Genomic DNA, 12,037 nt, shown 5'->3' with positions numbered 1-12,037 from the left:
TCCCGTCTCTTCCAGGGCTGGAGTTTGTTGTTTTGCCCAGAATTTGGCAGCAGCAATTCTTGCTGCAACCCAGCATCTTTGCACCGCCTGCTCCCTGAGTCTGGGCCTGCTGGGTCCTGGGTCTTTTGTGAATCCTGCTTTGTGACTCCCCCGGCACCTATCCTGACCACGAAGAGGACTGCAACTGGGGATGGATGGAAACTCGAGAGCCTGGACTTTAAAAACACACACCTCCCAATGGCCTCCCTTTAGGCAGCCAGACAAAAGACTTCTGTCCACAAGAAGTCATATTCATGGAGGAGAAAGCTCTGAGCGCTGCCCTGCGCAGCTGGAGGCAGCAAATGCTCCTGAATCCCAGTTCCTGGAATCTGCAGGAAGGGAGAGTTGCTCTTGTGCTCAGGTGCAGCTTGCTGGTTTCCCATAAGGGGCATCTGGTTGGCCACTGCAAGGCCAGGAGGCGGGACTAGGTGGGCCACTGGCCTGGTCCATCAGGGTCTTCTTATGGAACCTCCCTGGGGCAGACCAGTCTACCTCTGCTCCTGTGGAATGCCCTACCATCAGATGTAAGACAGAGAGATAACTACAGTGGTACCTCGGGTTAAGTATTTAATTCATACCGGAGGTCCGTTCTTAACCTGAAACAGTTCTTAACCTGAAGCACCACTTTAGCTAATGGGGCCTCCTGCTGCCGCCACTGCACGATTTCTGTTCTCATCCTGAAGCAAAGTTCTTAACCCGAGGTACTATTTCTGGGTTAGCGGAGTCTGTAACCTGAAGCGTATGTAACCCAAGGTACCACTGTATCTGACTTTAGGAAGACATCTGAAGGCAGCCCTGTACAGGGGAGCTTTTAATGGTTGATGTTTTATTGTGTTTTTAATATTTCGTTGGGAGGCGCCCAGAGGGGCTGGGGAAACCCAGTCAGATAGGCCACATATAAATAATAAAACCGTCATCATTGTTAGAGTTGTTTGGCCCCTGTGGGAACAGGATGCTGGGCCAGGTGAGCCATGGCCCTGATCCAGCAGGTTCTCCTTATGTCCTTAGTTGTGGAGCCACAGCACTCAGGTTTGTTTCCTACACTGCTTTTGCCTTCTGCCTGCTTCCCCTTTTATTCCCAATAAAACTCCTTAATTTGACTGCTGAAGTGTGTTTGGCTGCCAGTCTCTGGGTTTTAGGGTCCCCACATGCCCAGACACTGGACATTTGGGCTACTGGGAGTTTAGGATCAGACCAGTACACCTTTCTGAGGTATTGGGGGTGGGGGGGGAGAGAGAGAGGTTCAGGTGGAGCTGAGCAGTGCTGGGGCTCAGGAGCTTTCAAAACGAAACATCCCCCGTCCCCTCAATGCCTCCTCGATCCCAGGGAAGCTCCCTGCTGGCTGAACGGATCCCCCTGGCAGGAACTTTCCAAGGGCTCTTTCTGGACAGCTGCTTTGCTCACAGGTAGAAAACCTTTGGACATGGAGGCTCAGCTCTGCTCTCCGGGATTCTGCTAGTGGACAGACCTCTTCTCTGCCACATTTTCCAAACTCTATCTGCTGCTAGGGAGCCCAAGGGTGGCAAGCTTACTGAGCAAGGAGACGAACTGGAAACGCAATAAGTCAGAGGAATGACTCCATGATCCTGTGGAGGAAGCCCACCTGGTGCTCTGTGGACACTGCTGGACCGCGGCTCCTGCAGATACGGTGACTGGGGACGGTGGGAGCAGCAGCCCAACGAGGTCTTGAGGGACTGTTTAGGAACCATAAGAAGCTAAGCAGAGCTCTGCAGCAGCTGGATCAGGCCAAGTGGTCCAGCTTCTTCTCCTTCTGGTGCCCCAAGGGGAGAGAGCCCACAAGCAAGACTCGGGTGCAGGAGCACTGCTTTTCCCACTTCTGACCACCAGCAGCTGATATCCAAAGGCCTGCCTCTTGCTGTTACAAATGCCCTTCTCCATTTCAATGTCCAGAGCAGTGGCTTGTTGACATCCCCCCAAGGATGGCCCCAAGGATGGGTCTGGCAGGGCTTGTTCTCTTGGGTTCAGCAGGAGGACAAATGCTTTCAGGCTCAGCTCCAGCGCTTTCAAGGCTGGAAATCCCCTCAGAGGCAATTGTTACAGGAAGAGGCGTATTTATTGATTTTGCTCGCTGCTTCCTGCCACAACATCTGCGCAGAAGAGGAGCACCTCGGAGCAGCGCAGCCTCAGCCGCTGGCATCGCCAACACCCAGGAGCCTCTCTGGGCCACCGCCTGCAGCCAGCCCAGCGTGTGTCCGCATTTCTGCCGAGGGTGAGTGTCCCCCGGGGTTTGGTTCTCTGAGAATCCCACCAGAATGGCTGTGGATCCAAACAGGAAATCTGGCTCATCGTACCTCAGGCATCACCACGTGCCCACAGAATGCCATGGAGGCATAGCCCTGGCTAAGAGCTAGATGGCTCTTGGGGTTCCTTGCAAGTCCACAATTCTTGGCTTCCACAATTATAATCCTCTTGATCCTACCTATAGGGCAGAGCCACACCATACATATTGGGCTGATAAGAAGCGGTGGCTTCTTCAGGGCGTTTTTTTAAAAGCTGAGCTTTTAGCTTGTGTTTGCCATTGTGAGCACTGAGCCAGCAAGCAAATCCCTCGTGTGTGATGGAGAGCAAGACAGTTTAGGCAGTGCCAGCCTGATGTATCTTGCAGGGAATCATTCGGCTGAATTTGGGTGAATTCTCATAAGCTCACTTCCCAGAGCCAGTGGGCTGCAGTGGTTAAAGCTTTGGAATAGGACCCAGGTGAGACTTTGGTTCGAATTCTCACTCAGCCATGAAGCTCACTGGTTGTACTCTTAGGCCAGTTATTGCCTATCAGCCTAACATACCTCACCACAAGTTTCAAATGTTTGTGGAAACAGTCTTAAAATAGTGTTTTGAGTTTGGGGCAGGGGATGAAGCAGGCTGTATTTGAGCTCCTTCTAACCTTTGGATGGGACACGGTTGGCGCTGTGGATTAAACCACAGAGCCTAGGACTTGCCGATCAGAAGGTCGGCAGTTCGAATCCCTGTGACAGGGTGAGCTCCCGTTGCTCAGTCCCAGCTCCTGCCAACCTAGCAGTTCGAAAGCACGTCAAAGTGCAAGTAGCTAAATAGGTACCACTCCGGTGGGAAGGTAAACGGCGTTTCCATGCGCTGCTCTGGTTCGCCAGAAGCGGCTTAGTCATGCTGGCCACATGACCCGGAAAAACTGTCCGCGGACAAACGCCGGTTCCCTCGGCTTGAAAATGATATGAGCACCGCAACCTCAGAGTCAGCCATGACTGGACCTAATGGTCAGGGGTCCTTTTACCTTTACCTTTAACCTTTGGATCCAGCAAGTGTTGAAATATAAGGCCCCTCCCTCAACTCAGAAGGCAGTAAGAAGGATCGATCAGAGTTGAAGGTGGAAGCGATGTGACCTAGAGGTCAAGCAGCAAGCAAGAATTGAGAGAAATGTTGGATTTCTGTTTGAATCCACAGCTATGGCCATGGGAGGAAAATACCTTTTGTAAAGGGGGGGGGGATGCTATGAGCACATCCATCATAGGCTCAGGTTGTTTTGTTGTTGACATCTGTCTGTCTCAAGAGACAACATAATGCACCTCTGGGGGTGAAGTACAACCAATGCATTAGCTGCACCCAAGTGACCTCCCCGGAGCACAAGTCTGGGCAGTGTGTCTGGAGGTCCTGGGCTGCCCAGATGTCAAGACCCCCCTCTCAGCCTCACCGATGGGCTCCAAAGGAAAGCAGAGCAGTATGTTTCGCACCAGCGTGGCTGCAGGAGTTGCCAGAATGAGGCGTTCGAGGCCTCGTTCTGGGGACTCCATCGGGATTTGTGAAGGATTTACTCCTTAGCCTTCTCTTCTTCCCTCAAGGCAGCAGAGGTTTAAGATCAGTTTTCCTTCTCCCAGATGGCACACCTAACCAGGTGGTTAAGCCCCATCAGGTTGTATATATGTGTAAGTAAACCATAAAGACACCACAGTCTCTGCTGCGCCTCATTTCCAAAGGAAACATGAACCCCGGGTAAGCACCAGAACCCATGGAGTCTCACAGCACACGGAGACCGGAGTGGCGTGCAACCAGAGTTACCAATAAATGTTGCAATATACAAAATAACACATTGCTCTGCGTGTCCCTCCAGGTGCATCTTGCTGTCACCTGTACTCACTGGAAGAGGCCAAGATGTCGACTGGCTTTCTCATGCTGAACGAGCAAAAGGTCCCTGCAGAGATCTCAGACAAGAATGTCATCAACATCACCATCAACCAGGAGTCTTCTCTCTCTTACCTGTTCAAGGCTGTGGGGCAGTGCTGGGCAAGGCGGCAGGAGCCCACACAGAAGACCCAGCAGTCTCCAGCCTCTGCCCCCACAACAGCCCGCCATTTCTTGCTCCATTGCAATGGGGAGCAGAAAGTTTTGGGGGTAAGTGTGTGTGTGTGTGTGTGTGTGTGTGTGTGTGTGTGTGTGTGTACTAACTGGCTACACAATCTGATGGACACTCACTAGGGAGCAGGGCCATTAAATGAAGGGGCTCACTTCCAAGGAAGCATGTGCAGGATTGGGCCACATGACCTGAAGGCCAATCCCACAAGAACTGAATTCAGGACAAGCAATTGTGTTTGCAGAATGTAAAGGTTGGAGAAAGTTTAAAGGGTTTGCCTTAAGTGGAGTTCCCTGAAGGAGCGCCAATAGATACAGGCTTCAGGGGAAGAATTAGGCCTTTATTAACACAAAGGTATGTAGGATCAGCTTCCCAAAATATCAGAGAGGCTACCTTTGATGATGCCTGTCCAACTACACAGTCAATGAAGACCTGACCAGACAACTGCATCAATGCTTTCCCATTGTGGCTGCACAGTTACAACATGTTGTCATTCTGAAACCACTCAGAGACCTTTTGTTTCTTCTGACTGGCCCACCCCAACCTCCTCATTGTAATAACATCTACAAATACACAGCCATCTTTGAGTGTCTTTCCTCATTGTCTTCTGAGCAATTGCTCCTCATATTAGTCATCTCCCAATGTTTGCTTTCTGTTCTCTCTGTCGATACTTTTGTTCCCTTCTTGATCTGAGACTTAGTGCAATCACGATGTTTGGCCGATTGCCTAGTGCTTCATTCTCCATCTCCACATCTACTCGCATTTCATTCCTTTTCATTGCTCGAAGAACTAAAAGAGAACAAGGCTTGCACACACTTCTGCCTCTTCTATCAGGAAAGTGCATACACAGATTTCAGACTGCAAAGCTCTAACTGCACAAAATGGATTCAGAGATGGAATAAAATGCGGAGATTCTCCTACATAAATGGGTTTGCAGGAGGAGGTGGGAGTGAAAAGATGCACCAATGACATCTTGAGCACTGCAGTTTCCCCCCTTTTCCTTCATCTCAGGTGTGCTGAGATAGGAATGGAGCCATGGGGTGTGTGGTGGATTTCTTCCATCAACACAACATTGTGATGTTTGAGACAGCTTTACTTTGTCGAACAGCAGTAGTCGGTCGCTGAGGAACCCACAAAAGTGGAGTCCCCAGGCCTATAAATTATACAGGCTCACGAAGAGCAAGAGGTGACATGATAGAAGTCTTTTCTTTCAGAATGTGCAGAATATAGTTTAACCAGAGGCTTTCAGCTTTTTTGAGTCCACACCTCCCTTGACCAAGTACATTCTTTCTGCGGCACCTCTGTGGGGCTCAGGGGTTATGTCACCCCTTGCCTGCAGCCTCTCACCTTTTTTTGAACACCCTGCCTTGTGGAGTGTTTCCTCAGCCTCGGTCTCCTTGGGAGTCCTTCTGGCAGCCTCTGCTGCAGCAAACAGCTGTGCAAGCCTTTGGAAGGCAGAGACATCAGTGCACATCAGAGGAAGGGAAGGAGGCCAGAGGCCAGTGTTGCCCATGGCACCCCAGAGTGCCATGGCACACTGAAAACCACTGAGTTAAACTATGGAACTAACACACACGGAAAACCAAACTAAAGACTTGCAAACGCTCCTGGGGGGCATGGCAGACCCCCAGTACCTCCCAGCGTCTCCTAGTGGGCCCGTCTCTGGAATGGCATGTCCCTTCGCTCCCGAGTGCCCCTCTGCAACACTTCTCATACGAAAAGTGCACACCAGTCTTCTGGCATCACGCAGCAAGAAGATAGAGACATCCGTAGCTCTAAACTACGTTTTATTCACCATATATACAGAGAATCCATAATCACGTCTGCCCTCCAAACTCTGGCAGAAAACAGAAAGCATACAGCAACAGCGAAAGTATAGTCTAATAACACTCTCAGACTGAAGAGATAGAACTGTCTTCCGTTCCCACACTCTTCTCAGACATCTCATGTGATTTATACCAACCACACTAGCCACTCTGGGCAGCTTCCAACAAGGATTAAAAATACACCAAAATGTCAGACATTAAAAAAGTTCCCTAAACAGGGCTGCCTTCAAATGTCTTCTAAATGTCAGATAGTTGTTTATCTCTTTGATATCTGGTGGGAGGGTGTTCCACAGGGCAGGTGCCACCACCAAGAAGGCCCTCTGCCTGGTTCCCTGTAACTTGGCTTCTCGCAGGGAGGGAACCGCCAGAAGGCCCTCGGAGCTGGACCTCAGTGGGGGTGGAGACGCTCCTTCAGGTATACTGGACCGAGACCGTTTAGGGCTTTCAAGGTCAACACCAACACTTTGAATTGTGCTCAGAAATGTACTGGGAGCCAATGCAGATCTCTCTGGACCGGTGTTATGTGGTCCCGGCGGCCAGTCCCAGTCACCAGTCTAGCTGCTGCATTCTGGATTAATTGCAGTTTCCGGGTCACCTTCAAAGGTAGCCCCACATAGAGCGCATGGCAGTAGTCCAAGTCGACAGAGCCACTTACTGTGTTTTGTATGTGTCACTGAGAGATGACACGATGGCCATCTCCGGATATCTCAAGGGCTGTCACATGGAGGATGGAACAAGGTTGTTTTCTGCTGCTCGGGGGGCGGGGGTGGGGAGGACTCAACCCAACGGCTTCAGGTTGCAAAAAAAGAGATTCTGACTAAACATCAGAAAGTCCTTTCTGACAGTAAGAGCTGGAGGATGTGAGCTCTCTTTCATTGGAGGTTTCTAAGCAGAGGTTAGGTGGCTATTTGTCATGGATGCTTGAGATTCCAGCATTGCAGGGGGTGGACTAGATGACCCCTGGGGGTCCCTTCAGTTCTATGAATCATGCATCTTGCTTCCTTTGTGAGAAAACCTTAACCTTGGTGGATTTGCCTTTCAGGGGGCCCAGATCCTGCTGGGAATTGTGGTCATCAGTCTTGGGGTGGTGAATGACTATGGACATTTATTCTACATACGGTCAGGAGCACCTTACTGGATGGGAGGTCTGGTGAGTCCTGGGCAGCTGCCATGCTTGGAAGTGAATTTCAGTTTATGAAGCACTTCATACATGTTCAGGGGTACTTTGCACACTTCAGCCTCACAACAAGCTTCAGCGATTGATCAGGTCAGGATTCTTCTTCCTGTACTCCAGCTGGGGCAACAAGGCTCCCTGAGGATTGTGGCTGATGAGAACCAACATCTTGCCATGAGCAAGCAGGGCACAAGCCAGCTATATAGGCAACAAACAGGCAGGTCCCTGCCCCCAAGGAGATTACAGTCTAAAACATCCAACAGTGAAAACAGCAGTAAGGCGGGGGGGGGGGCAAATGCAGTTATGCCTCCCATGATGACACAAGGTCACCATCTACTGTGAAGGTCAGAAGAGCAAGGGCCATTATGATATGGCAGGTGGTGGGTGGGCAGGAGCAGAAATAAGCCTGGATTCTTGACCACTGGGCATGCTGGCTGCTGCGAGTAAGGAGTCCAGTGGCACCTGCAGCAGCCCTAGACATCTCCCAGTCCTCCACTAGGCAGACAGCTGGTCCTCCATGTGGCCTTTATTTCCTATCCCAGACCTACTTCCAGGTTTACAGAGATCCCTGGCTGGTTTCTGGTAGCAAGAGCTGTTTGACAGTGTTTGACAGGACTCCCTTGGGAGGTGGTGGACTCTCCTTCCTTGGAGCTTCTTAAGCAGATGTGGGGTGGCTGTCCTTCAAGGATGCTTTAGCTGAGATTCCTGCATTGCAGGGGGTGGAGCTAGATGATCCTTGAGGTCCCTTCCAGCTCTACAGTTCTGTGATTCAGTGCCCTGGCCACTGAAGCAGCTGAGGAAGGTCCACTCAGAAGTGGGGCAGGCCACTTCTGGTGGTTCCAGGAGCAGCAGGAGTTGGGCATCTCCCTACCCTCTGCCCCACACAGCCTTCATTCACTCTGACCTTTTCTCCTTCACAGGTTATGCTCTCTGGTGCCTTGTCCATCATGGGCGAGAGATGTGCTGGCTTCTGGGTAAGTGTGGCAGGTTCCAGGAAAAACCTGTGTTGCCTGCTTTTGGTCTCAAAGATCCCTGGGTCAGGTATTCTTTAGCTGCGTGATTCCTGCGTTTCAGGGGGTTGGACTAGATGACCCTTGGAACCCCTTCCAACTCTACAGTTCTGTGATTGTATGAGGTTTCAGCTTACGTGTAAGGGAAAAAGGGAAGTGACTGGTAGACCTATGCTGAGAAATGGAGGCTCAGCCTCTTCCCCCACCTCCAGTTCCCCAAAAGCTGAAAGCCTGAGCAGCTTTGCCCCCTGCCCCAGCCCTACCCAAGCTTGTCTGCTGGACTCCAGGCAGCTCACCTGACATTTTCCGGAACCAGGTCCATGTGGCCACCATCTTCAATTTGGCCAGTGTTGTGGCCGGAATTGTGGCTCTGACGAAAGGCATCGCTTGGATCCCAAACCTTGACCAGACCTTCTACTGGAGAAAGGATGTGTGCCAGACCAGATGGAGACCTTCTCCAACCGGGCCCAGCCCAGACTATGAGTATGACTGGAGACAGAGAGACTGCGAGCGAATCTTATGGGATCTCATGGTGAGCAGAGTCCCATCGTGGATCAGGCGCTTGCCCTGTTACAAGACTGGGGGGCCAGAGCAGCAGCCTCCCCCAAACCTGCTGCGTCGTCCTGCAGTTTGGAGCAGCGGCCTCAATGTGGTATTTTCCTCTGTTTCTCCTTTCCTCCCCAGGGCGTCGCCTTTGCTGTGAAGGTCTTGCTGCTCATTTTCTCCGCTGCTGCCCTGGCGATTGCTCTCTTCTGCCTTGCATACAGCCTCCGCATCCTCTGCTGCGGCCGGAAGGTAGCTGGAAGGGACTGGGGGGCTGGAGGGTGTCCCCCACCCCGAGGGAGTCCATTCCACTGTTGAACAGCTCTTACTGTTGTGGGAATGTTCAAGGATGCAGGAGAGGATATGTTGTCTGATTATAGCCTTTCCAACTATCTCATAAAAAGACAGTCCCTTTGTCCTCCAGCCAAGAGAGCATATTTGGCTAAGCAGATGTTGCTTCTTCGTAGTCTAAGAGAGAGAGATGGCTGCCCTGCCCTGTGCTTTTGTTGTTACCTGCACAGGTGAGGCCACATCCACCTGTAGTCACATGCAGAGGAAGTCTGTCCCGGCCCAGAAGGAAACAGGAAGTTGACCTGCTGGCTGGACAAACATTCCTCCCCATGTGTAAGCATGTTCACTCTAGGAATGTTGTACTTGACTGCTCTTGTGTTTCACATCCCACAACTGTCACAAAGTTCTTTCTGATGTTTAGCTGGAATCTCCTTTCTTGTTACTTGAATCCACTGACTGAGGTCCAAACCTCTGGGAGCAGCCGAAAACTATCTTGCTCCATCTTCCACGGAAGAGCCCTTTAGATATCTGAAGAAGACTCTCATGTCTCCTCCTTTGAGCAAACGAAGTCCCAAACCCTGAGTTCTGAATCCATCTCTCTCCCTGCTCCATAACAAGGGCAAAAATAGGTGCTAGCAAAGACCGGATTTGATGCAGGAAAGGGGGTGGAATAGGAATAGAGACTGGGAGATGCCAAAAGCAGAGCTACCTTTTAGAAAGAAGCAGAACAGTTTGCACTCTCAGAAACCTAAATGAAATAGTCTTTAAAAAGCATCACCTGTGATGTTCAGTAGAGCTAGGGCATAACCTTGCCTATTGTTGTTTTGTAACCTTGGGGAATTGGGGGGGGGGGGTGAGAAGAGAGCTGAAATGGGCGAAGCAGCGGCAGGCCAAGTGCAGGCCAAGTGCAGTCTCGGATTGCTTTGAGAAAGCCCTGGAGAGGAAGGAACGGGGGGGGGGGGGCTGTGGGGAGCTGGGAGCGTTCATTCTCAGCCACTGATTCTTGGGGCAAGACCCACCAGGGTCGAGCTGCTGCGCCCATTAGGCATGACGCTCCGCCAAGTCTAGGAAGATCCTGCTTTTGCTAATGAAGAGTGAGCTCCAACTTTGACTGCTTGGTCGAAAGAGCCGTCGCACGGGAGATGGGGCAGGCTTGTTTTCTGCCCAACGGATTCAAATGGCAAAGAAGGAGATTCTGACAAACCATTGGGAAGAACTTTCTGATGGGAAGAGCTGCTCAACACTTGAATGGATTCCCTCAGACTAGATGACCCCTGGCGGTCCCTTCTGGGATTCTCTGGCATGGGCCTGGGCCCACCTGCAGAGGGGGCAGAGCTTTGATATCTGGGATGTGACTCATGGGCAAAGACGCCTCTGGGGATTTGGGCTCCTGGCACCTTCCAACGCCCCAGGAAAATGAAAGAAGGGGGGGGGGACAAACCTGTTAGGGAGGGGGCAGCCTTCCTGCTTGTGGTGCCTCACCTGTTGCTGTGGAATGGAGGAGGGAGGTGGATTTGGAGAGTTGGAGTTTCATTCTCTCAGCCGCGGGACTTTTCTCTCCTTCCCCCAAACTGCCCCCTCACACTTCTTTCTCCTCTCCCCCTTGCTTTGCAGGCAAGCAGTGCAGACTCTGGTGCGGTCGGGGACCCAGATGTGGCCCCTCTTGATCAGGATGAGGCCATGATTGAGAACATAGCCTGAGTGGGGTGGTGCTGGCCCTTCAGGGCGAAGGAGCTGTGCTGCAGCCTTCAAGGGGAATGTCACGCTATGCTTGCCTTCTGCTTCACCCGACTTAGCCCAGCGGATTGTGACCCAACGCTCGCCAAGACCTTTCTCCTGGGGAGTGGGGGGCGGGGAGTGTTAAAAGCTCCTCCTGCATCTCAACCTATTAAAGCAGCTATGTTGTAATTCTGTTTGAGGGTGGTTGGTTTTCTCCATCAACATCCTGTTGGAATGTTCAGGGTGGCAGGAGAGGATATATTGTTTATTAATATGCTTCCTAACTTCCGCTAGCAAGTTCTATAACTTAGCAGAGTTTTACATTCCCTCTTTAAATGCACAGCGGATAGCTGGTTGCAGGCTTCTTTAAGCCTCTCACTAGTAGGTTCCTGGTAAGTTCCCTTATATTCCTATTAAAAGAACAAACACACCACAATCTTGTGTAAAGTGTATAAAAGTAGTTTACTCACTCATTCAGTTCACAGTTGGATCCCTGAAGGCAGACTTAGTTACAAAGTATATACCTGTAGATTTATCCCATATGGAGATAGTTCCAGTGTCCTCTGTTGGCTGAAAGCCAACAGAGCATTTCTAGCTAAAAGCTGCTCCAATGGCGGAGGAAGTCAAAAGGGGGGGGCTTCATGCCCTGTCCCTTTTGTTGTCTTGACAGGTAAGGTCACGCCCACCTCTAGTCACATGCAAAAGGAAATATGCCCCAGCCAGGAAGAAGCAGGAAGTTTTTGAGTGGCCAAATCAAACGTTCCCTTGCATGTCCACTCTAGGAAAACAAGGAATGTTGTACTTGACTGCTACTTATGTATCACATCCCACACTTCCTGGGGACATGAAAAACCTGGGTCCTCATGGTCATGGTGAGGAAGAGGCTTGGCCACCTTTCCCAATTGCTAACAGGATAAGGAAGCACAATTTCAGTGCAGTGGGGAGGGGAGAGGCTGCCCCCCACAGCACCCTCCCTACATGCCACAGTCTCCAACACAGCCAGGAAAGGCACAGACCATGTGGCCTCATAAGAAACAGAGTAAAAAAAAAAGCGTGGAAATCCTCAAGCAAGGCATGGTCTCCTATACTGAGT

General features: G+C 51.1%; 2 protein-coding genes across 2 annotated transcripts in view; one reads left to right on the top strand and one right to left on the bottom strand.

The window, feature by feature from the left end:
- The window catches only part of LOC310746805 (uncharacterized protein), a 103,607-nt gene that overhangs the window by 70,890 nt on the left and 20,680 nt on the right, over nt 1–12,037 (bottom strand). The gene's annotated exons all lie outside the window — the stretch shown is intronic.
- On the top strand, nt 21–11,133 carry LOC310746936 (transmembrane protein 176B-like). The gene is made up of 7 exons (XM_083581202.1): nt 21–2,269; nt 4,142–4,422; nt 7,250–7,357; nt 8,302–8,355; nt 8,708–8,923; nt 9,076–9,186; nt 10,840–11,133. The coding sequence occupies exons 2-7, from the start codon at nt 4,183–4,185 to the stop codon at nt 10,924–10,926; spliced, it is 816 nt and encodes a 271-aa protein (XP_083437328.1). The 5' UTR covers nt 21–2,269; nt 4,142–4,182; the 3' UTR covers nt 10,927–11,133.

Source organism: Podarcis filfolensis (genome assembly GCF_964270895.1).
Source record: "Podarcis filfolensis genome assembly, chromosome: 13".
NCBI lineage: Eukaryota > Metazoa > Chordata > Lepidosauria > Squamata > Lacertidae > Podarcis > Podarcis filfolensis.
This window is presented reverse-complemented; position numbering and strand designations above follow the sequence as displayed.